Raw genomic sequence first — 27,149 nt, forward strand, 5'->3', positions numbered from 1 at the left:
TTCTATAATTGTGTGTCCCCCCCTCCTCAGGGGTCTATAATTTGTGTGTCCCCCCCCCCGCCTCAGGGGTCTATAATTTGTGACCCCCCCCCCTCCTCAGCGGTCTATAATTCTATAATTGTGCCCCCCTCCTCAGGGGTCTATAATTGTGTCCCCTCCCCCCTCAGGGGTCTATAATTGTGTCCCCCCCCCTCCTCAGGGGTCTATAATTGTGTCCCCCCCCCCCCCTCCTCAGGGGTCTATCATGGTGATCCACCCCCCCCCTCTCCTCAGGGGTCTATAATGGTGTCCACCCCCTCCTCAGGGGTCTAAAATTGTGTCCCCCCCCCTCCTCAGGTGTCTATAATTGTGTCCCCCCCCCCTCCTCAGGGGTCTATAATGGTGATCCACACCCCCCCCCCCCCTCCTCAGGGGTCTATAATTGTGTCCACCCCCTCCTCAGGGGTCTATAATGGTGATCCACCCCCCCCCCTCCTCAGGTGTCTATAATTGTGTCCCCCCCTCCTCAGGTGTCTATAATTGTGTCCCCCCCCCCTCCTCAGGGGTTTATAATTGTGTCCCCCCTACTCAGGTGTCTATAATGGTGTCCACTCCCCAGAAGAAATAGGGGACCAATACCCAGGACACTATAATGGCTCCCACCCAGCTTTTCCTGACTGAACAGGACCGGCTCTTAAAGCCTCTCTGGCAGCTCTGAGGCCCTTATTATCTCCGCTCTCCGGTTGCCATCGTGATCTTTTCGGCTCCGCACACGGCCATGACATTCATCACCAGGATATTACAAATCTGCAGATTATTAGGGCAAGTGTCTCCTCAATGTGTTATGTAACATTAAGGGGGGATTAAAGGACGCACGATGGGGCTGATAGACCCCACACAGGCGTGAAGTAGTTAACACTCACACACAGACCCCCAGCGCTCACAGTTTGGGGGGAGCGGACACGCTGCACCGGATGGATGAGGGTAGAAGCGGCCGCTGCCAGGAGATCGGAGGATATAAATAGATGTTCTACAGATCCCAGCGCAGGAGCTAATGAGGAGCGGCCTGGGGGGGGGGGCGCAGTTATCTGCACCCCCAAACACATGACACGGGACCCAGCCGTCAACCTGACAGCGCCCATTAATGAGAAGATACCCCCCACATAGGCACCGAGAACATCACACAACCTGATGGAGAACCTCAAGACCATCACGTCAGACACCTATATAATGTGTAGGAGGATAGCCGCCGGCTGAGTGTACATGTGTATGGGGGGGGAGATCAGGAGGATAGCTGTCAGCTGAGTGTACATGTGTACGGGGGGGGGGGGGGGATCAGGAGGATAGCTGTCAGCTGAGAGTACATGTGTATGGGGGGGGGGATCAGGAGGATAGCCGCCGGCTGAGTGTACATGTGTATGGGGGGGGGGGGGGGATCAGGAGGATAGCTGTCAGCTGAGAGTACATGTGTATGGGGGGGGATCAGGAGGATAGCTGTCAGCTGAGTGTACATGTGTACGGGGGGGGGGGGGATCAGGAGGATAGCTGTCAGCTGAGAGTACATGTGTATGGGGGGGGATCAGGAGGATAGCCGCCGGCTGAGTGTACATGTGTATGGGGGGGGGGGGGATCAGGAGGATAGCTGTCAGCTGAGTGTACATGTGTATGGGGGGGGGGGGGATCAGGAGGATAGCTGTCAGCTGAGAGTACATGTGTATGGGAGGGGGATCAGGAGGATAGCTGTCAGCTGAGTGTACATGTGTACGGGGGGGGGGGGGGATCAGGAGGATAGCTGTCAGCTGAGAGTACATGTGTATGGGGGGGGGATCAGGAGGATAGCCGCCGGCTGAGTGTACATGTGTATGGGTGGGGGGAGATCAGGAGGATAGCCACCAGCTGAGTGTACATGTGTATGGGGGGGGGGGATCAGGAGGATAGCCGCCGGCTGAGTGTACATGTGTAAGGGGGGGGGGGGATCAGAAGGATAGCCGCCGGCTGAGTGTACATGTGTATGGGGGGGGGATCAGGAGGATAGCTGTCAGCTGAGTGTACATGTGTACAGGGGGGGGGATCAGGAGGATAGTCGCCAGCTGAGTGTACATGTGTACGGGGGGGGGGGGATCAGGAGGACAGCCGCCAGCTGAGTGTACATGTGTACGGGGGGGGGGGGGATCAGGAGGACAGCTGTCAGCTGTGTGTACATGTGTACGGGAGGGGGATCAAGAGGACAGCCGCCAGCTGTGTGTACATGTGTACGGGGGGGGGGGGGGGGGGATCAGGAGGATAGCTGTCAGCTGAGTGTACATGTGTACGGGGGGGGGGGGGATCAAGAGGATAGCCGCCAGCTGAGTGTACATGTGTATGGGGGGGGGGGGGGATCAGGCGGATTGCTGTCAGCTGAGTGTACATGTGTATGGGGGGGGGGGGGGGATCAGGCGGATAGCTGTCAGCTGAGTGTACATGTGTATGGGGGGGGGGGATCAGGAGGATAGCTGTCAGCTGAGTGTACATGTGTACGGGGGGGGGGGGGGATCAGGCGGATAGCTGTCAGCTGAGTGTACATGTGTATGGGGGGGGGGGGATCAGGCGGATTGCTGTCAGCTGAGTGTACATGTGTATGGGGGGGGGATCAGGAGGATAGCTGTCAGCTGAGTGTACATGTGTATGGGGGGGATCAGGAGGATAGCTGTCAGCTGAGTGTACATGTGTACGGGGGGGGGGGGAATCAGGAGGATAGCCGCCAGCTGAGTGTACATGTGTATGGGGCGGGGATCAGGAGGATAGCTGTCAGCTGAGTGTACATGTGTATGGGGGGGGGGATCAGGAGGATAGCTGTCAGCTGAGTGTACATGTGTATGGGGGGGGGGGATCAGGAGGATAGCTGTCAGCTGAGTGTACATGTGTATGGGGGGGGGGATCAGGAGGATAGCTGTCAGCTGAGTGTACATGTGTATGGGGGGGATCAGGAGGATAGCTGTCAGCTGAGTGTACATGTGTATGGGGGGGGATCAGGAGGATAGCTGTCAGCTGAGTGTACATGTGTAGGGGGGGGGGATCAGGAGGATAGCTGTCAGCTGAGTGTACATGTGTATGGGGGGGGATCAGGAGGATAGCTGTCAGTTGAGTGTACATGTGTATGGGGGGGGGATCAGGAGGATAGCTGTCAGCTGAGTGTACATGTGTATGGGGGGGGGGGAGGATCAGGAGGATAGCTATCAGCTGAGTGTACATGTGTAGGGGGGTGGATCAGGAGGATAGCTGTCAGCTGAGTGTACATGTGTATGGGGGGATCAGGAGGATAGCTGTCAGCTGAGTGTACATGTGTATGGGGGGGGGATCAGGAGGATAGCTGTCAGCGGAGTGTATATGTGTATGGGGGGGGATCAGGAGGATAGACACCAGCTGAGTGTACATGTGTATGAGGGGGGGGGGGGGGGGATCAGGAGGATAGCCGCCAGCTGAGTTTACATGTGTATGGGGAGGATCAGGAGGATAGCGGGGTGGATCAGGAGGATAGCCGCCAGCTGAGTGTACATGTGTATGGGGAGGATCAGGAGGATAGCCACCAGCTGAGTGTACATGTGTATGAGGGGGGGGGGGGATCAGGAGGATAGCCGCCAGCTGAGTGTACATGTGTATGGGGAGGATCAGGAGGATAGCCACCAGCTGAGTGTACATGTGTATGAGGGGGGGGGGGGGATCAGGAGGATAGCCGCCAGCTGAGTTTACATGTGTATGGGGGAGGATCAGGAGGATAGCTGTCAGCTGAGTGTACATGTGTAGGGGGGGTGGATCAGGAGGATAGCTGTCAGCTGAGTGTACATGCGTATGGGGGGGGGGATCAGGAGGATAGCTGTCAGCTGAGTGTACATGTGTATGGGGGGGGATCAGGAGGATAGCTGTCAGCTGAGTGTACATGTGTATGGGGGGGGGGGATCAGGAGGATAGCTGTCAGCGGAGTGTATATGTGTACGGGGGGGGGGGATCAGGAGGATAGCTATCAGCTGAGTGTACATGTGTATGGGGGGGGGGGGATAGCTGTCAGCTGAGTGTACATGTGTATGGGGGGGATCAGGAGGATAGCTGTCAGCTGAGTATACATGTGTATGGGGGGGGATCAGGAGGATAGCCACCAGCTGAATGTACATGTGTATGGGGGGGGGGGGGATCAGGAGGATAGCTGTCAGCTGAGTGTACATGTGTATGGGGGGGGGGATCAGGAGGATAGCTGTCAGCTGAGTGTACATGTGTATGGGGGGGGGGGTCAGGAGGATAGCTGTCAGCTGAGTGTACATGTGTATGGGGGGGGGGATCAGGAGGATAGCCGCCAGCTGAGTGTACATGTGTATGGGGAGGATCAGGAGGATAGCCACCAGCTGAGTGTACATGTGTATAAGGGGGGGGGGGGGATCAGGAGGATAGCCGCCAGCTGAGTTTACATGTGTATGGGGAGGATTAGGAGGATAGCTGTCAGCTGAGTGTACATGTGTATGGGGGGGGGGGGGGGGGGGATCAGGAGGATAGCCGCCAGCTGAGTTTACATGTGTATGGGGAGGATCAGGAGGATAGCTGTCAGCTGAGTGTACATGTGTAGGGGGGTGGATCAGGAGGATAGCCGCCAGCTGAGTGTACATGTGTATGGGGAGGATCAGGAGGATAGCCACCAGCTGAGTGTACATGTGTATGAGGGGGGGGGGGATCAGGAGGATAGCCGCCAGCTGAGTTTACATGTGTATGGGGAGGATCAGGAGGATAGCTGTCAGCTGAGTGTACATGTGTAGGGGGGGGGGATAGGGAGGATAGCTGTCAGCTGAGTGTACATGTGTATGGGGGGGATCAGGAGGATAGCTGTCAGCTGAGTGTACATGTGTATGGGGGGGGGATCAGGAGGATAGCTGTCAGCGGAGTGTACATGTGTATGGGGGGGGATCAGGATAGCTGTCAGCTGAGTGTACATGTGTATGGGGGGGATCAGGATAGCTGTCAGCTGAGTGTACATGTGTAGGGGGGGGATCAGGAGGATAGCTGTCAGCTGAGTGTACATGTGTACGGGGGGGATCAGGAGGATAGCTGTCAGCTGAGTGTACATGTGTATGGGGGGGGGGGGATCAGGAGGATAGCTGTCAGCTGAGTGTACATGTGTTTGGGGGGGGGGGATCAGGAGGATAGCTGTCAGCTGAGTGTACATGTGTTTGGGGGGGGGGGGATCAGGAGGATAGCTGTCAGCTGAGTGTACATGTGTTTGGGGGGGGGGGGATCAGGAGGATAGCTGTCAGCTGAGTGTACATGTGTATGGGGGGGATCAGGAGGATAGCTTGGCATGAGGACAGCGTGCGGGGTGAGGACAGCGTGCGGGGTGAGGACAGCGTGCGGGGTGAGGACAGCGTGCGGGGTGAGGGGTGAGGGCAGCGTGCGGGGGTGAGGGGTGAGGGCAGCGTGCGGGGTGAGGGCAGCGTGCAGGGTGAGGGCAGCACTCGGCCATCTTCTCCTGGCCCGTATAGTTGAATTAAGAGGCAGTGTGACATGTCCAAGTGCCGCGTAATTCATCCCGCAGGGACACCGGACCCCCATTCTTGTGATCATGTTGGTCCCAGCAGCAGGACTTCAGACACGGAGAGGTGAGTTGATAAGAGTTTGGGGCCATGCTACTTACCTGTAAACTGGGGGTGTCAGTGCCTGCGGGTTGTGCAGCATATCCTTCCATAAGGCATCAAACTCAGGGATTCGAGCAACGTTCTGCAGCAGCCGCACCAGGTCCCGGCCAATCATGAAGCAATCCATGAACTGCACAGTAAAGAGAAAAAGGTGAGAGGGGGACTGCTGCGTGCGCCTGAGAGGGGGACTGCTGCGTGCGCCTGAGAGGGGGACTGCTGCGTGCGCCTGAGAGGGGGACTGCTGCGTGCGCCTGAGAGGGGGACTGCTGCGTGCGCCTGAGAGGGGGACTGCTGCGTGCGCCTGAGAGGGGGACTGCTGCGTGCGCCTGAGAGGGGGACTGCTGCGTGCGCCTGAGAGGGGGACTGCTGCGTGCGCCTGAGAGGGGGACTGCTGCGTGCGCCTGAGAGGGGGACTGCTGCGTGCGCCTGAGAGGGGGACTGCTGCGTGCGCCTGAGAGGGGGACTGCTGCGTGCGCCTGAGAGGGGGACTGCTGCGTGCGCCTGAGAGGGGGACTGCTGCGTGCGCCTGAGAGGGGGACTGCTGCGTGCGCCTGAGAGGGGGACTGCTGCGTGCGCCTGAGAGGGGGACTGCTGCGTGCGCCTGAGAGGGGGACTGCTGGAGGTGTGAATGGTCAGTGACAGATAGTGGAGCAGTTAGTGGGGTGCATAGTTGTGTACCATATACGTTCCTTCGTAATGAGTCCCCCCCAGCCCCCACCCCCAGATATCATCCTAAAACTCCCATCATAAACCAAACAGATGGGTACTCTAGCAGGAGACGTTACATGACGTTCCTTACCCGGTCTCTCAGCAGCATGGTACAGAACTCCACCTCCTTCTGCCTCAGTGCCACGAGTTGGGGGGTACCATGGTGGTCCACGAGCAGCCGCAGGTAAGTGTACACGGACATGGCGATGAGAATGCTGCTCTTCATCACCCACTCCCTGTACGACAATGACAGCAGAGACATGGTCAGTAGGTTATCCGGGATAATGGGGATAATAATGGGATAATGTCCCGAGGATATACTCCCATACTCTGTCCCAAGGATATACTCCCATACTCTGTCCCGAGGATATACTCCCATACTCTGTCCCGAGGATATACTCCCATACTCTGTCCCGAGGATATACTCCCATACTCTGTCCCGAGGATATACTCCCATACTCTGTCCCGAGGATATACTCCCATACTCTGTCCCGAGGATATACTCCCATACTCTGTCCCGAGGATATACTCCCATACTCTGTCCCGAGGATATACTCCCATACTCTGTCCCGAGGATATACTCCCATACTCTGTCCCGAGGATATACTCCCATACTCTGTCCCGAGGATATACTCCCATACTCTGTCCCGAGGATATACTCCCATACTCTGTCCCGAGGATATACTCCCATACTCTGTCCCGAGGATATACTCCCATACTCTGTCCCGAGGATATACTCCCATACTCTGTCCCGAGGATATACTCCCATACTCTGTCCCGAGGATATACTCCCATACTCTGTCCCGAGGATATACTCCCATACTCTGTCCCGAGGATATACTCCCATACTCTGTCCCGAGGATATACTCCCATATTCTGTCCCGAGGATATACCCACATCTCATAGATCAGTGAAAGGGGGAGGGGTGGGTATTAGGAAGTTGCCCTTGACACTCATGTTACCATCAGGGCATGATTTCTGGTGTTTTGCGGTCACGGAGCAGCACAGAGATAGGACAGAAACCTCCGGAGGCCATTAAAGATCTATATTAATGTATATAATAAAGGAGCAGAGGGGTGGGGGGAGTCACTTACTTCTGATCCACCAGGATATCCAGGACACTCTCAGCCAGCCAGATATTCTTTGCAGATATGTCACCCCCTATGGGTGGGTACAACGTGATGGGTGAAAGGAGAGAGGAAAAGAGAAATTACATTCTTCTGTGATTAATGAGAAAATCTCAGATCAGTCCCCTCCCTTCAGACTCCTCCCCATCTCCTCCCTCCAGACTCCCAAATCCATAATTTCCCTCCCTACCTGTCCCCCCTTCAAGACTCCCACATTAGTCCCCTCCCTCCAGACTGCCCCTGTCCCCTCTCTCCAGACTCCCACATCAGTCCCTTTCACTCCAGACTGCCCCGCCTCCTCCACTCCAGAGTCCCACTGTCCTCTCCCTTTCATACTCCCCTCGTCCCCTCCCTCCAGACTCCCACTGTCCCCTCCTCCCTCCAGACTCCCACTGTCCCCTCCTCCCTCCAGACTCCCACTGTCCCCTCCTCCCTCCAGACTCCCACTGTCCCCTCCTCCCTCCAGACTCCCACTGTCCCCTCCCTCCAGACTCCCACTGTGCCTGTCCCCTCCCCTCCAGAGTCCCACATTAGTCCCTTCCCCGCCAGACAGCCCCTCGTCCCCTCCCTCCAGACTCCCCTCGTCCCCTCCCTCCAGACTACCCTCGTCCCCTCCCTCCAGACTACCCTCGTCCACTCCCTCCAGACTACCCTCGTCCACTCCCTCCAGACTCCCCTCGTCCCCTCCCTCCAGACTCCCCTCGTCCCCTCCCTCCAGACTCCCTTCGTCCCCTCCCTCCAGACTCCCCTCGTCCCCTCCCTCCAGACTCCCCTCGTCCCCTCCCTCCAGACTCCCTCGTCCCCTCCCTCCAGACTCTTCCTGAGGTTCTACCTGTCCCCCTGTAGTTATTCCTCCCCTCTCCCCCATCCCCACGTGCCCAGGTATTGCCTTCCCCCCTCCTATGACCCCACCTGTCAGTAAACTGACCTGCAATCTGCTTCATGAACGTCATGCACACTCCATCGGCTCCCAGAACTCCGCTTTTCACCAGCTCTCGCACCAACCACACCAGCTGCAATGAGATATCAATATGGGTAATAAGTCTGTGATGACGCCCGGCATTATGAAGGCGACTCATGTAGCACTGTGCACCATACTGCCATCACCCCGGAAGACCCCATGGAAGCCACAAAATCTCCCTCAGATCCCCTCATCCCCGCCTCCTCTGTGCCCCTGACAGACCCCATACCCCAGTACTTCAGGCGTCCCATAAGCCCCCACCCTACCTGTGTCCGGCACGTGTCCTGCAGTTTCAAGTATTTCTCCATAAGGAGCTGGTTGATCTTGTTGAGAACGATGTTCATTCCATCTCGGCTGACAAGGGCCAAGTCACGGTAACACTGTGTGAGGTGGAGAGAGGAGTAAAGGTGGGGGGCACAAACTTAATATACTACATACTATCATCCCTCCTACATCACAGGGTGCACCCATTCAATGCTACCCACCAGACCACAAGATGCACCCATTAAATGATCCCACCTACACCATAGGATGCACCCATTAAATGATCCCACCTACACCATAAGATGCACCCATTAAATGATCCCACCTACACCATAAGATGCACCCATTAAATGATCCCACCTACACCATAGGATGCACCCATTAAATGATCCCACCTACACCATAGGATGCACCCATTAAATGATCCCACCAGACCCCAGGATGCCCCCGTTAAATGATCCCACCTACACCATAGGATGCACCCATTAAATGATCCCACCTACACCATAAGATGCACCCATTAAATGATCCCACCTACACCATAGGGTGCACCCATTAAATGATCCCACCTACACCATAGGATGCACCCATTAAATGATCCCACCTACACCATAGGATGCACCCATTAAATGATCCCACCTACACCATAGGATGCACCCATTAAATGATCCCACCTACACCATAGGGTGCACCCATTAAATGATCCCACCTACACCATAGGGTGCACCCATTAAATGATCCCACCTACACCATAGGGTGCACCCATTAAATGCAACCCCCCCCCCCCCCCCACACCACCAGGACAGAGCCTTTCCATTAGCGAGGACGCACATTTCCCGCTAGCAACACTGCGAGGATTCTTCTGAAGACTTCTTCTTTTCAGAAGTTTATGGAATAAATTCTTTTTCCTCGCGTTTTGCCGCTGATTTAGCCGCCGCCATCATTGGGGATTCTGTCACAACTAAAAAAATTACCATAACATATCCCCGTGGGGATCAGATGTGTCTGCAGGTACAAAGAATACACAGAAACCTGCATAAGGATGTATTCATACCCAAGGGGGAGGGGCCGCGCCAATGACCTCCGAGCCGTAGAAATAAGAAAAATAAAATGAAATAATGAGGTGTTGGAGCGGCAGCACGGAAGGGGTTAATGCAGGGGGTGTACACGCAGGTGCAGAACTGATGACACCTCCGGGATGGGCACACTGTCATCCCGCCATCAAAGTGGCAGATCTAATTATGCGGAGCCGAGCGCCGCACAGCAGAGCCGAAGCCACGGATCAAAAGCCACGTCAGGAAGAAGGAAACTAATGAGGAAGTTCTGGTAGACACAAGAAGGAAGAGATGGGGCGAGAGCGGGGCGAGAGAGAGAGAGAGAGCGGGGCGAGAGAGAGAGAGAGAGCGGGGCGAGAGAGAGAGAGAGCGGGGCGAGAGAGAGAGCGGGGCGAGAGAGAGAGAGAGCGGGGCGAGAGAGAGAGCGGGGCGAGAGAGAGAGCGGGGCGAGAGCGGGGCGAGAGAGAGAGCGGGGCGAGGCGAGAGAGAAAGCGGGGCGAGAGAGAGAGCGGGGCGAGAGAGAGAGAGAGCGGGGCGAGAGAAAGAGAGCGGGGCGAGAGAAAGAGAGCGGGGCGAGAGAGAGAGAGCGGGGCGAGAGAAAGAGAGCGGGGCGAGAGAGAGAGAGCGGGGCGAGAGAGAGAGAGCGGGGCGAGAGAGAGAGAGCGGGGCGAGAGAGAGAGAGCGGGGCGAGAGCGGGGGAGGGTGAGGCGAGAGAGAGAGCGGGGCGAGGCGAGAGAGAGAGAGCGGGGCGAGAGCGGGGGAGGGTGAGGCGAGAGAGAGCGGGGCGAGGCGAGAGAGAGAGCGGGGCGAGGCGAGAGAGAGAGCGGGGCGAGAGACAGAGCGGGGCGAGAGACAGAGCGGGGCGAGAGCGGGGGAGGGCGGGGCGAGAGCGGGGGAGGGCGGGGCGAGAGCGTGGGAGGGCGGGGCAAGAGCGTGGGAGGGCGGGGCAAGAGCGTGGGAGGGCGGGGCAAGAGCGTGGGAGGGCGGGGCAAGAGCGTGGGAGGGCGGGGCAAGAGCGTGGGAGGGCGGGGCAAGAGCGTGGGAGGGCGGGGCAAGAGCGTGGGAGGGCGGGGCAAGAGCGTGGGAGGGCGGGGCAAGAGCGTGGGAGGGCGGGGCAAGAGCGGGGAGGGCGGGGCAAGAGCGGGGGAGGGCGGGGCAAGAGCGTGGGAGGGCGGGGCAAGAGCGTGGGAGGGCGGGGCAAGAGCGTGGGAGGGCGGGGCAAGAGCGTGGGAGGGCGGGGCAAGAGCGTGGGAGGGCGGGGCAAGAGCGTGGGAGGGCGGGGCAAGAGCGTGGGAGGGCGGGGCAAGAGCGTGGGAGGGCGGGGCAAGAGCGTGGGAGGGCGGGGCGAGAGAGAGAGCGGGGCGAGAGAGAGAGCGGGGAAAGAGAGAGCGGGGGATGGTGGGGCGAGAGAGGGGGAGGGCGGGGCGAGAAAGAGAGCGGGGCGAGAGCGGCGGAGGGCGGGGCGAGAAAGAGAGTGGGGGAGGGTGGGGCGAGGTCGAGAGTGGGGGAGGGCGGGGCGAAGACCCCACATTTATTGTCAAGATCAATGGGAGACGGGGGCCACATGATGGGCAGCTCTTAAATCCCTTATCACAGCTCATAATCCTCTGTGCTGCTGTGGACGCTGCTCCTTCCACTATATAACCCTCTGTCAGCAGTGAAGAGGTTACAGGCCCGTTCGGGCAGTCGTCCTCCGCAGGCCTCGACCCGCAGCTTTTGTTCCTTGATTATAATTACCCATGAAATGCCAACAGCCCAGAAGGAAAACAAAGACATGGCCCCTCCCATAGGCTTGTATTGAGGGGGCGGAGTGTGACGTCACACGGGGGCGGAGCTATGACATCACTATGCTCCGTCCCCGTGATCGCCAGCACAGGGACGGGGGCTGATTCTAACGGGGTGCGGCGTGGAAATTCACGGGGGTCCCCAGCGGCAGGACCCCTGCGATCAGGCATCTTATCCCCTATCCTTTGATTAGGGGATAAGATGTCTCAGTGCCGGAGTACCCCTTTAACTACACCGGCCCAGACTTGGGGTCTGTTCCCGCTTACACAATACCACCTCAAATTAAAGCACATAGACTTCTATGGGATTCCGCACTATTCAACCTTCTGAAATGCTTGAATGGGAGTGCGGAATCCCATAGAAGTCTATGGGTTTCGAGGCAGAATTCTGCCGTGTGAATAGACCCTTCGTTTTTTGGTGTCTAAAGGGTTACATTTCAGAAAATGTGACCTGCACAAAATTCATCAAATTTCCCGTGACCATTTAATAAATTTTGGCACACCTACACATTACCAGCGCAAAAAACAAAGGGTGTAGAAAGATGCTTCACTTACACCTACAATGATGAATGCCGCCCCCCCATGTACCTATTAGGGACTCCGGAAAGCTGGGTGACCACCCCTTCTATAAATGTACTCGTGAAATAAGAAACCTGACAGAAGACATGGAAAGTGAGGGTGTGCGTGCTGTACCCCGAGACGGAGCAGCGATAATGAGTTAGGGTTCACACCACGTTTTTGCAATATAGTCCCCGTATACGTCTTCAATGTGAAAACCGTACGGAACTGTATTGAAACCCGTACGCCAAAAGATGCATCAGGTTGTGTCCATTTTGCATCCTGTACGGTTTTGTCAGTTTTTTTTTCCCGTACCCAAAACCCTAGAGTACCACGTTTTTTTGTCCGGATGGAAAACCGTATTGAAACCATATAAGTTTTTTTTTAACATGGGAGTCAATGGGAATCGTACAGAACCGTATGTGCTTTTGGTTCCATCTGGTTTTCACCATATGGTTTTTGACTTTGCACAGTTTTTTTTCTTGGAATTTCAATTAAACAAGTGAAACTTTATTCAGAATGGAGTGAAAAGTTAAAAACGTATACTTTTTTTTCCTTAAAAAACGGATGAAACTGGACATCATTTTTAAAAAACCGTATACGGATTACAATTTGTACACACGTTTTGATACAGTTTAGTCCGGTTTTGAGGAATCAGTTTTTCATCAAAAACCTGATACGGGAACCGTATTGAAAAAACGTGGTGTGAACCCGGCCTTAGGGTTGTGCAGGAATCCCCCCCGGTGTCGGGATCATTAGCGGTGGAGGAGAGATGCTGCCTCCCACCTCTCATTGATCAGGAGCTCCAGCATCTTGAGAAAGTCATTAGGTACTTGAAAGGAGCTCGCGGGCGCAAACCATAACCGATACGGATCAGCCCGCCGAATGCAGCGGCTTAACCCTCGCCTGTCTGCAGCACACACTATACAAGGAAAGATCAGTCTAGGGCCCTGGGATGGCCATTGGGGGGCCACGTTGTGATTAGAAACATTTCACAAAGCAATTACAGTGCAGGATGTTACAGCGCTGAGCCCGGACCTTATGGGGGTCTCCTAACTGCCCCATTATCACTACAGAAGGGGCTGTGAATGAGAAGAACCCATAACTCCCATCTCCCGAGAACAGAAGACCCCACATTTATTGTCAAGATCAATGGGAGACGGGGGCCACATGATGGGCAGCTCTTAAATCCCTTATCACAGCTCATAATCCTCTGTGCTGCTGTGGACGCTGCTCCTTCCACTATATAACCCTCTGTCAGCAGTGAAGAGGTTACAGGCCCGTTCGGGCAGTCGTCCTCCGCAGGCCTCGACCCGCAGCTTTTGTTCCTTGATTATAATTACCCATGAAATGCCAACAGCCCAGAAGGAAAACAAAGACATGGCCGGGGTCGCGCCCTCTCCCAGGGTGAACGTGTTTGCTTAAAGTTTCCTGAAATATCGAAGGGCGCCTCCCCTGCCCGCTGTGCCAGGAATGTCACAATCAACAGGACCCAGCGCGGAGGGGGCCGCAGGATGAAGGGGTTAAACTGGTGCGGGATACAGTGACAAAGGAGCTTACAATCTAACACAGGAAGGAACTCCCATCATCCGCTCCAGTTATGGACAGAACCGGCCCAGAACCCCCATCATCCGCTCCAGCTATGGACAGAACCGGCCCAGGACCCCCATCATCCGCTCCATCTATGGACAGAACCGGCCCAGGACCCCCATCATCCGCTCCAGCTATGGACAGAACCGGCCCGGGACCCCCATCATCCGCTCCAGCTATGGACAGAACCGGCCCGGGACCCCCATCATCCGCTCCATCTATGGACAGAACCGGCCCAGGACCCCCATCATCTACTCCAGCTATGGACATAACCGGCCCAGGACCCCCATCATCCGCTCCAGCTATGGACAGAACCGGTCCAGGAACCCCATCATCCGCTTCAGCTGTGGACAGAACCGGTCCAGGACCCCCATTATCCGCTCCAGTTATGGACAGAACCGGCCCAGGACCCCCATCATCCACTCCAGCTATGGACATAACCGGCCCAGAACCCCCATCATCCGCTCCAGCTATGGACAGAACCGGCCCAGGACCCCCATCATCCACGCCAGCTATGGATAGAACCGGCCCAGGACCCCCATCATCTACTCCAGCTATGGACAGAACCGGCCCAGGACCCGCATCATCTACTCCAGCTATGGACAGAACCTGCCCAGGACCCCCATCATCCGCTCCAGCTATGGACAGAACCGGCCCAGGAACCCCATTATCCGCTCCAGCAATTAATAGAACCGGCCCAGGACCTCCATAATCCGCTCCAGCAATTAATAGAACCGGCCCAGGACCCCCATCATCCGCTCCAGCAATTAATAGAACCGGCCCAGGACCCCCATCATCCGCTCCAGCTATGGACAGAACCGGCCCAGGAACCCCATCATCCGCTCCAGCAATTAATAGAACCTGCCCAGGACCCCCATCATTCGCTCCAGCTGTGGACAGAACCGGCCCAGGACCCCCATTATCCGCTCCAGTTATGGACAGAACCGGCCCAGGACCCCCATCATCCATTCCAGCTATGGACAGAACCGGCCCAGGACCCCCATCATCCGCTCCATCTATGGACAGAACCGGCCCAGGACCCCCATCATCCGCTCCATCTATGGACAGAACCGGCCCAGGAACCCCATCATCCGCTTCAGCTGTGGACAGAACCGGTCCAGGACCACCATTATCCGCTCCAGTTATGGACAGAACCGGCCCAGGACCCCCATCATCCACTCCAGCTATGGACATAACCGGCCCAGAACCCCCATCATCCGCTCCAGCTATGGACATAACCGGCCCAGGAACCCCATCATACGCTTCAGCTGTGGACATAACCGGCCCAGGAACCCCATCATACGCTTCAGCTATGGACAGAACCGGCCCAGGACCCGCATCATCTACTCCAGCTATGGACAGAACCGGCCCAGGACCCCCGTCATCCACGCCAGCTATGGACAGAACCGGCCCAGGACCCTCATCATCTGCTCCATCTATGGATAGAACTGGCCCAGGACCCCCATCATCCGCTCCAGCTATGGACAGAACCGGCCCAGGACCCCCATCATCCGCTACATCCATGGATAGAACCAGCCCAGGACCCCCATCATCCGCTACATCCATGGATAGAACCAGCCCAGGACCCCCATCATTCGCTCCAGTTATGGACAGAACCAGCCCAGGACCCCCATCATCCGCCCCAGTTATGGACAGAACCAGCCCAGGACCCCCATCATCCGCTCCAGTTATGGACAGAACAGGCCCAGGACCCCCGTCATCCGCTCCAGTTATGTACAGAACCGGCTCAGGACCCCCATCATCCGCTCCAGCTATGGACAGAACCGGCCCAGGACCCCCATCATCCGCGCCAGCTATGGACAGAACCAGCCCAGGACCCCCATCATCCGCTCCAGCTATGGACAGAACCGGCCCAGGACCCCCATCATCCGCTCCATCTATGGACAGAACCGGCCCAGGACCCCCATCATCCGCTCCATCTATGGACAGAACCGGCCCAGGACCCCCATCATCCGCTCCATCTATGGACAGAACCGGCCCAGGACCCTCATCATCTGCTCCATCTTTGGACAGAACCGGGCCAGGACCCCCATCATCTGCTCCATCTATGGACAGAACCGGCCCAGGACCCCCATCATCCGCTCCAGCTATGGACAGAACCGGCCCAGAACCCCCATCATCCGCTCCAGCTATGGACAGAACCGGCCCAGGACCCCATCATCCGCTCCATCTATGGACAGAACCAGCCCAGGACCCCCGTCATTAGCTCCGGCTATGGACAGAACCGGCCCAGGACCCCATCATCCGCTCCATCTATGGACAGAACCAGCCCAGGACCCCCATCATCCGCTCCTGGTACAGTTAACCCATTGATGGCTCCCAAATATATATAAGCTGTGGCATTGGTCACGCACCTTCTGCGCCTGCGCGGGCTCGTAAAGCACCAGTGTGAACAGTCCCAGACACACCTCTTCATGCTGACTGGCTCCCTTGCAGACCTGGAATAAGCAGATAAGACTCAGATAACACAGAGTAAAGGAAGCGTGCCATGTGGAGGAGGGAGCACTCTCTAGGGCCCGCAGAGGGGCCCCGGCACTGCCATGTAGGGATTAGATTGTGACTAGAGATGAGCGAACTTACAGTGATCCGATTCGTCACAAACTTCTCGGCTCGGCGGTTGATGACTTTATCCTGTATAAATTAGTTCAGCTTTCCGGTGCTCCGGTGGCTGGAGACTCTCCTAGGTCTGTATCCACCTTTTCCAGCCACCGGAGCACCTGAAAAGCTGAACTAATTTATGGAGGATAAAGTTATTAACCGCCGAGCCGAGAAGTTTGTGACGAATCGAATCACTTTAACTTCGCTCATCTCTAATCGTGAGCTCCACTGGAGCAGAAGCCAAATCTCAGATCATGTGACTGTCATGTCCGCCCAGGGACGGCTCGACCAGTACAGGGATTTTCATCTATATAAAGATTAATCCCCGTATCATGGAAACCGCACTTCACTTCATCCCCATCCTGCTTACATTCTCAGGTACTTCATAATACTTCACACAGCTGAGGGGCTGGTACAGTGTGTCAGGTAACATGTAACAATCAGAACCAGAGGCGGCTCAGTGCTGTCCACACTGGAGTCCACTGTAACAACCCCTCAGCTGTGTGAAGAATTCTGTCAGGAAAGAATTTCACCCAGTATTGTTTACATTTACTAACAGCGTAGAGACCTTGAATGTGCAGTCTGGGGGCCCAAAGACAGGGGGGGCTACATGATAACAGAGAACAATAGATTATATTCACCTGTCCTACAGTCACCTCTCCTCTCCTGACATGGCTGATAACAGAGAACAATAGATTATAATTACCTGTCCTACAGTCACCTCTCCCCCCTGACATGGCTGATAACAGAGAACAATAGATATATTCACCTGTCCTACAGTCACCTCTCCCCTCCTGACATGGCTGATAACAGAGAACAATAGATATATTCACCTGTCCTACAGTCACCTCTCCTCTCCTGACATGGCTGATAACAGAGAACAATAGATATATTCACCTGTCCTACAGTCACCTCTCCTCTCCTGACATGGCTGATAACAGAGAACAATAGATTATAATTACCTGTCCTACAGTCACCTCTCCCCCCTGACATGGCTGATAACAGAGAACAATAGATTATATTCCCCTGTCCTACAGTCACCTCTCCTCTCCTGATATGGCTAACAGAGAACAATAGATATATTCACCTGTCCTACAGTCACTTCTCCCCTCCTGACATGGCTGATAACAGAGAACAATAGATATATTCACCTGTCCTACAGTCACCTCTCCTCTCCTGACATGGCTGATAACAGAGACCAATAGATTATATTCACCTGTCCTACAGTCACCTCTCCCCTCCTGACATGGCTGATAACAGAGAACAATAGATATATTCACCTGTCCTACAGTCACCTCTCCTCTCCTGACATGGCTGATAACAGAGAACAATAGATTATATTCACCTGTCCTACAGTCACCTCTCCCCTCCTGACATGGATGATAACAGAGAATAGATATATTCACCTGTCCTACAGTCACCTCTCCTCTCCTGACATGGCTGATAACAGAGAACAATAGATATATTCACCTGTCCTACAGTCACCTCTCCTCTCCTGACATGGCTGATAACAGAGACCAATAGATTATATTCACCTGTCCTACAGTCACATCTCCCCTCCTGACATGGCTGATAACAGAGAATAGATATATTCACCTGTCCTACAGTCACCTCTCCTCTCCTGACATGGCTGATAACAGAGAATAGATATATTCACCTGTCCTACAGTCACCTCTCCCCTCCTGACATGGATGATAACAGAGAACAATAGATATATTCACCTGTCCTACAGTCACCTCTCCTCTCCTGACATGGCTGATAACAGAGACCAATAGATTATATTCACCTGTCCTACAGTCACCTCTCCCCTCCTGACATGGCTGATAACAGAACAATAGATATATTCACCTGTCCTACAGTCACCTCTCCTCTCCTGACATGGCTGATAACAGAGACCAATAGATTATATTCACCTGTCCTACAGTCACCTCTCCCCTCCTGACATGGCTGATAACAGAGAACAATAGATATATTCACCTGTCCTACAGTCACCTCTTCTCTCCTGACATGGCTGATAACAGAGACCAATAGATTATATTCACCTGTCCTACAGTCACCTCTCCCCTCCTGACATGGCTGATAACAGAGAACAATAGATATATTCACCTGTCCTACAGTCACCTCTCCCCTCCTGACATGGATGATAACAGAGACCAATAGATTATATTCACCTGTCCTACAGTCACCTCTCCCCTCCTGACATGGATGATAACAGAGAACAATAGATATATTTACCTGTCCTACAGTCACCTCTCCTCTCCTGATATGGCTAACAGAGAACAATAGATATATTCACCTGTCCTACAGTCACCTCTCCTCTCCTGACATGGCTGATAACAGAGAATAGATATATTCACCTGTCCTACAGTCACCTCTCCCCTCCTGACATGGCTGATAACAGAGAACAATAGATATATTCACCTGTCCTACAGTCCCCTCTCCTCTCCTGACATGGCTGATAACAGAACAATAGATATATTCCCCACACGTCTTTAGGACACTCTCCTAAGGAGACCTATTAGCCCTTCAGTCCCACCTCCACAGGAGAACATGCCACCCCATTACTTACATAAGCGTTCAGCGCATCATTGGCCTCTCTCTCCGAAACGCCATTTGTCATGGAGGTCACCAGCGCAACGCAGCGCTCCAGCCTCTGCAATACAAGGAGACAGGGATGAAACGTGGGATATACATCAGGGTGCAGTGACTGGGGTACACTGGAAGACATATGGAGTATATACATTGGGCTGTAGTGATTAGGGTACATATGGAGTATATACATTAGGGTACATATGGAGTATATACATTAGGGTACATATGGAGTATATACATTAGGGTACATATGGAGTATATACATTAGGGTACATATTGAGTATATACATTAGGGTACATATTGAGTATATACATTGGGGTGTAGTGATTAGGGTACATATGGAGTATATACATTGGGGTACATATGGAGTATAAACATTAGGGTACATATGGAGTATATACATTAGGGTACATATCCAGTGTGTATACATTAGGGTACATATGGAGTGTATATTAGGGTACATATGGAGTATATATACATTAGGGTACATATGGAGTATATACATTAGGGTACATATGGAGTATATACATTAGGGTACATATCCAGTGTGTATACATTAGGGTACATATGGAGTATATACATTAGGGTACATATCCAGTGAATATACATTAGGGTACATATGGAGTATATACATTAGGGTACATATGGAGTATATACATTAGGGTACATATGGAGTATATACATTCGGGGACATATGGAGTATATACATTCGGGGACATATGGAGTGTATACATTCGGGGACATATGGAGTATATACATTAGGGTACATATCCAGTGAATATACATTAGGGTACATATGGAGTATATACATTAGGGTACATATGGAGTATATACATTAGGGTACATATGGAGTATATACATTAGGGTACATATGGAGTATATACATTAGGGTACATATGGAGTATATACATTAGGGTACATATGGAGTATATACATTAGGGGACATATGGAGTGTATACATTCGGGGACATATGGAGTGTATACATTCGGGGACATATGGAGTGTATACATTCGGGGACATATGGAGTGTATACATTAGGGGACATATAGAGTATATACATTAGGGTACATATAGAGTAAATACATTAGGGTACATATAGAGTGTATACATTGGGGTACATATGGAGTGTATACATTGGGGTACATATAGAGTGTATACATTAGGGTACATATGGAGTGTATACATTGGGGTACATATGGAGTGTATACATTAGGGTACATATAGAGTATATACATTAGGGTACATATAGAGTATATACATTAGGGTACATATAGAGTATATACATTAGGGTACATATAGAGTGTATACATTAGGGTACATATAGAGTATATACATTAGGGTACATATAGAGTATATACATTAGGGTACATATAGAGTATATACATTAGGGTACATATAGAGTGTATACATTAGGGTACATATAGAGTAAATACATTCGGGACATATGGAGTATATACATTCGGGGACATATGGAGTATATACATTAGGGTACATATAGAGTGTATACATTCGGGGACATATGGAGTGTATACATTGGTTGCAGTGTTTCCGTGGTTACACCTGGTCCCGCCCTATCTCGGGTGACAGCCGGTTGGTGTCCCGCCGGTTACGCCATCATTACGGATATAATATTCGCAAAGACGGTTTTGCTGTCAGCGTTACGAGAGAATCAGGTCACACAGCGGAGGATGCGGCGCAGGAGAACATTAACTCCTCGTGTCCTACAGCAAACCACCCCTCAGGGGATTGGAGGGGAGACCCCTACAGTAACCCCCAGAACATAAGCGCAAGGGACAGCCCCAACGTGACCCGCCTAGGAGGAGCAGATATCGTGTGCACACAGCATGGGCCCAGAGCGGCTCCACATGTGGGTCACATGACCCCTCAGGGGATTGGAGGGGAGACCCCTACAGTAACCCCCAGAACATAAGCGCAAGGGACAGCCCCAATGTGACCCGCCTAGGAGGAGCAGATCTCGTGTGCACACAGCATGGGCCCAGAGCGGCTCCACATGTGGGTCACATGACCCCTCAGGGGATTGGAGGGGAGACCCCTAAAGTAACCCCCAGAACATAAGCGCAAGGGACAGCCCCAATGTGACCCACCTAGGAGGAACAGATATCGTGTGCACACAGCATGGGCCCAGAGCGGCTCCACATGTGGGTCACATGACCCCTCAGGGGATTAGAGGGGAGACCCCTAAAGTAACCTCCAGAACATAAGTGCAAGGGACAGCCCCAATGTGACCCGCCTAGGAGGAGCAGATATCGTGTGCACACAGCATGGGCCCAGAGCGGCTCCACATGTGGGTCACATGACCCCTCAGGGGATTGGAGGGGAGACCCCTAAAGTAACCTCCAGAACATAAGCGCAAGGGACAGCCCCCAATGTGACCCGCCTAGGAGGAGCAGATATCGTGTGCACACAGCTTGGGCTCAGAGCGGCTCCACATGTGGGTCACATGACCCCTCAGGGGATTGGAGGGGAGACCCCTACAGTAACCCCCAGAACATAAGCGCAAGGGACAGCCCCAATGTGACCCGCCTAGGAAGAGCAGATATCGTGTGCACAGCATGGGCCCAGAGCGGCTCCACATGTGGGTCACATGACCCCTCAGGGGATTGGAGGGGAGACCCCTAAAGTAACCCCCAGAACATAAGCGCAAGGGACAGCCCCAATGTGACCCACCTAGGAGGAGCAGATATCGTGTGCACACAGCATGGGCCCAGAGCGGCTCCACATGTGGGTCACATGACCCCTCAGGGGATTGGAGGGGAGACCCCTACAGTAACCCCCAGAACATAAGTGCAAGGGACAGCCCCAATGTGACCCGCCTAGGAGGAGCAGATATCGTGTGCACACAGCATGGGCCCATAGCGGCTCCACATGTGGGTCACATGACCCCTCAGGGGATTGGAGGGGAGACCCCTACAGTAACCCCCAGAACATAAGCGCAAGGGACAGCCCCAATGTGACCCGCCTAGGAGGAGCAGATATCGTGTGCAAACAGCATGGGCCCAGAGCGGCTCCACATGTGGGTCACATGACCCCTCAGGGGATTGGAGGGGAGACCCCTACAGTAACCCCCAGAACATAAGCGCAAGGGACAGCCCCAATGTGACCCACCTAGGAGGAGCAGATATCGTGTGCACACAACATGGGCCCAGAGCGGCTCCACATGTGGGTCACATGACCCCTCAGGGGATTGGAGGGGAGACCCCTAAAGTAACCCCCAGAACCTAAGCGCAAGGGACAGCCCCAATGTGACCCGCCTAGGAGGAGCAGATATCGTGTGCACAGCATGGGCCCAGAGCGGCTCCACATGTGGGTCACATGACCCCTCAGGGGATTGGAGGGGAGACCCCTAAAGTAACCCCCAGAACATAAGCGCAAGGGACAGCCCCAATGTGACCCGCCTAGGAGGAGCAGATATCGTGTGCACACAGCATGGGCCCAGAGCGGCTCCACATGTGGGTCACATGACCCCTCAGGGGATTGGAGGGGAGACCCCTACAGTAACCCCCAGAACATAAGCGCAAGGGACAGCCCCAATGTGACCCGCCTAGGAGGAGCAGATATCGTGTGCACACAGCTTGGGCTCAGAGCGGCTCCACATGTGGGTCACATGACCCCTTAGGGGATTGGAGGGGAGACCCCTACAGTAACCCCCAGAACATAAGCGCAAGGGACAGCCCCAATGTGACCCGCCTAGGAGGAGCAGATATCGTGTGCACACAGCATGGGCCCAGAGCGGCTCCACATGTGGGTCACATGACCCCTCAGGGGATTGGAGGGGAGACCCCTACAGTAACCCCCAGAACATAAGCGCAAGGGACAGCCCCAATGTGACCCGCCTAGGAGGAGCAGATATCGTGTGCAAACAGCATGGGCCCAGAGCGGCTCCACATGTGGGTCACATGACCCCTCAGGGGATTGGAGGGGAGACCCCTACAGTAACCCCCAGAACATAAGCGCAAGGGACAGCCCCAATGTGACCCACCTAGGAGGAGCAGATATCGTGTGCACACAACATGGGCCCAGAGCGGCTCCACATGTGGGTCACATGACCCCTCAGGGGATTGGAGGGGAGACCCCTAAAGTAACCCCCAGAACATAAGCGCAAGGGACAGCCCCAATGTGACCCGCCTAGGAGGAGCAGATATCGTGTGCACACAGCATGGGCCCAGAGCGGCTCCACATGTGGGTCACATGACCCCTCAGGGGATTGGAGGGGAGACCCCTAAAGTAAGCCCCAGAACATAAGCGCAAGGGACAGCCCCAATGTGACCCGCCTAGGAGGAGCAGATATCGTGTGCACACAGCTTGGGCTCAGAGCGGCTCCACATGTGGGTCACATGACCCCTCAGGGGATTGGAGGGGAGACCCCTACAGTAACCCCCAGAACATAAGCGCAAGGGACAGCCCCAATGTGACCCGCTTAGGAGGAGCAGATATCGTGTGCACAGCATGGGCTCAGAGCAGCTCCACATGTGGGTCACATGACCCCTCAGGGGATTAGAGGGGAGACCCCTAAAGTAACCCCCAGAACATAAGCGCAAGGGACAGCCCCAATGTGACCCGCCTAGGAGGAGCAGATCTCGTGTGCACACAGCATGGGCCCAGAGCGGCTCCACATGTGGGTCACATGACCCCTCAGGGGCTGCTGACTTTATTCTGGGCCCCCTTACTGTGCTCTTAGGGGCCCCAGTCTGTATATTCCTCCTGTGAGATCCATTCTCTGCATAGAACATGATTACTGCCGCACATCCCATCATCTCTCCAGTAAGCGTCGCCCCCCCGAATACCAGGAAGGGGTTACACACATCTGGGTTATGGCATCAAAGGCCGCTCATTATCTGCCGGAGAGAACAGCGTCTGGTGCCGATCCGATGTGAGGAGGAGAAGACGCCATTACACATTCACTTTGTGCTGAATCCGAGTGTAAAGACTAACAGGTCCTCCGGGCCCCGAACAAAGAGATTCCATGATGGTGTACGGGGGAGAGCAGGGTAACCCTCCCCCTGCCAGACACCCAAGACCCAATACAGGGTAACCCTCCCCCTGCCAGACACCCAAGACCCAATACAGGGTAACCCTCCCCCTGCCAGACATCCAAGACCCCAATACAGGGTAACCCTCCAACTGCCAGACATCCAAGACCCCAATACAGGGTAACCCTCCAACTGCCAGACACCCAAGACCCAATACAGGGTAACCCTCCCCCTGCCAGACATCCAAGACCCCAATACAGGGTAACCCTCCCCTGCCAGACACCAAAGACCCCAATACAGGGTAACCCTCCCCTGCCAGACACCAAAGACCCCAATACAGGGTAACCCTCCCCCTGCCAGACATCCAAGACCCCAATACAGGGTAACCCTCCCCCTGCCAGACACCCAAGACCCAATACAGGGTAACCCACCCCCTGCCAGACATCCAAGACCCCAATACAGGGTAACCCTCCCCCTGCCAGACACCTAAGACCCCAATACAGGGTAACCCTCCAACTGCCAGACACCAAAGACCCCAATACAGGGTAACCCTCCCCCTGCCAGACACCTAAGACCCCAATATAGTGTAACACTCCACCTGCCAGACACCAAAGACCCCAATACAGGGTAACCCTCCCCCTGCCAGACACCTAAGACCCCAATATAGTGTAACACTCCACCTGCCAGATACCCAAGACCCAATATAGTTTAACCCTCTTCCTACCACACACCAGGAATTATGGGATGTACTGAATACAGTGTGCTGGACCGTAATACCATATAATACTACAGCCCCAGACTGACCTATAATACCATATAATACTACAGCCTCAGACTGACCTATAATACCATATAATACTACAGCCCCAGACTGACCTATAATACCATATAATACTACAGCCCCAGACTGACCTATGATACCATATAATACTACAGCCCCAGACTGACCTATAATACCATATAATACTACAGCCCCAGACTGACCTATAATACCATATAATACTACAGCCCCAGACTGACCTATGATACCATATAATACTACAGCCCCAGACTGACCTGTAATACCATATAATACTACAGCCCCAGACTGACCTATAATACCATATAATACTACAGCCCCGGACTGACCTATAATACCATATAATACTACAGCCTCAGACTGACCTATAATACCATATAATACTACAGCCTCAGACTGACCTATAATACCATATAATACTACAGCCCCAGACTGACCTATAATACCATATAATACTACAGCCCCAGACTGACCTATAATACCATATAATACTACAGCCCCGGACTGACCTATAATACCATATAATACTACAGCCCCAGACTGACCTATAATACCATATAATACTACAGCCCCAGACTGACCTGTAATACCATATAATACTACAGCCCCAGACTGACCTATAATACCATATAATACTACAGCCCCGGACTGACCTATAATACCATATAATACTACAGCCTCAGACTGACCTATAATACCATATAATACTACAGCCTCAGACTGACCTATAAAACCATATAATACTACAGCCCCAGACTGACCTATAATACCATATAATACTACAGCCCCAGACTGACCTATAATACCATATAATACTACAGCCCCGGACTGACCTGTAATACCATATAATACTACAGCCCCGGACTGACCTGTAATACCATATAATACTACAGCCTCAGACTGACCTATGATACCATATAATACTACAGCCCCGGACTGACCTATAATACCATATAATACTACAGCCCCGGACTGACCTATAATACCATATAATACTACAGCCCCAGACTGACCTATAATACCATATAATACTACAGCCCCAGACTGACCTATAATACCATATAATACTACAGCACCGGACTGACCTGTAATACCATATAATACTACAGCCCCAGACTGACCTATGATACCATATAATACTACAGCCCCAGACTTACCTATAATACCATATAATACTACAGCCCCAGACTGACCTATGATACCATATAATACTACAGCCCCGGACTGACCTATAATACCATATAATACTACAGCACCGGACTGACCTGTAATACTATATAATACTACAGCCCCAGACTGACCTATGATACCATATAATACTACAGCCCCAGACTGACCTGTAATACCATATAATACTACAGCCCCAGACTGACCTATGATACCATATAATACTACAGCCCCGGACTGACCTATAATACCATATAATACTACAGCACCGGACTGACCTGTAATACCATATAATACTACAGCCCCAGACTGACCTATAATACCATATAATACTACAGCCCCAGACTGACCTATAATACCATATAATACTACAGCCCCAGACTGACCTATAATACCATATAATACTACAGCCCCAGACTGACCTATAATACCATATAATACTACAGCCCCAGACTGACCTATAATACCATATAATACTACAGCCCCAGACTGACCTATGATACCATATAATACTACAGCCCCAGACTGACCTGTAATACCATATAATACTACAGCCCCAGACTGACCTATGATACCATATAATACTACAGCCCCGGACTGACCTATAATACCATATAATACTACAGCCCCAGACTGACCTGTAATACCATATAATACTACAGCCCCAGACTGACCTATAATACCATATAATACTACAGCCCCAGACTGACCTATGATACCATATAATACTACAGCCCCAGACTGACCTGTAATACCATATAATACTACAGCCCCAGACTGACCTATGATACCATATAATACTACAGCCCCAGACTGACCTGTAATACCATATAATACTACAGCCCCAGACTGACCTATGATACCATATAATACTACAGCCCCAGACTGACCTATAATACCATATAGAGGACATCGACACATGACACAGCCGCTGCCCGGCACTGACCATTATATTCAGGCCTCAGAGCATGGTGGAGCCTTACGTATTACATCCTACAGAGAACGGCCAAATGGTGGGGAGCGAGGGGTTAAGTGTGAGGCACCGCTGAGGCCGCCGGTAATGAGGGAATCTGCCAAGAATAGAGCCCAGTGAGCCCTGCACCAGGTCCGGATCAAAGCATAAGGGGTTAGCGAGGACGGCGCATTATACACCACAAGCCAGACCAATCCCAGAGTCCTAATGAACCACCAGGCGACCGAGCCAAATAACATGACCGCCGAGTCAATCACCGACCAGAACACATCCCAGAGAGAATGAGAGCGACAGCCCCAAATAAGGTGCCCGCCGAGCCAATCACT

The 27,149-nt window shown here is 53.4% G+C and overlaps 1 protein-coding gene across 1 annotated transcript in view; it reads right to left on the reverse strand.

The window, feature by feature from the left end:
• The window catches only part of INTS3 (integrator complex subunit 3), an 86,937-nt gene that overhangs the window by 53,211 nt on the left and 6,577 nt on the right, over nucleotides 1-27,149 (reverse strand). The window contains 8 exon segments of the mRNA XM_056547332.1: nucleotides 5,633-5,645; nucleotides 5,647-5,763; nucleotides 6,433-6,577; nucleotides 7,436-7,502; nucleotides 8,397-8,481; nucleotides 8,696-8,809; nucleotides 16,056-16,139; nucleotides 18,869-18,952. Coding sequence (XP_056403307.1) covers nucleotides 5,633-5,645; nucleotides 5,647-5,763; nucleotides 6,433-6,577; nucleotides 7,436-7,502; nucleotides 8,397-8,481; nucleotides 8,696-8,809; nucleotides 16,056-16,139; nucleotides 18,869-18,952 — 709 coding nt within the window.

Source organism: Hyla sarda, chromosome 11 (assembly GCF_029499605.1).
Source record: "Hyla sarda isolate aHylSar1 chromosome 11, aHylSar1.hap1, whole genome shotgun sequence".
NCBI lineage: Eukaryota > Metazoa > Chordata > Amphibia > Anura > Hylidae > Hyla > Hyla sarda.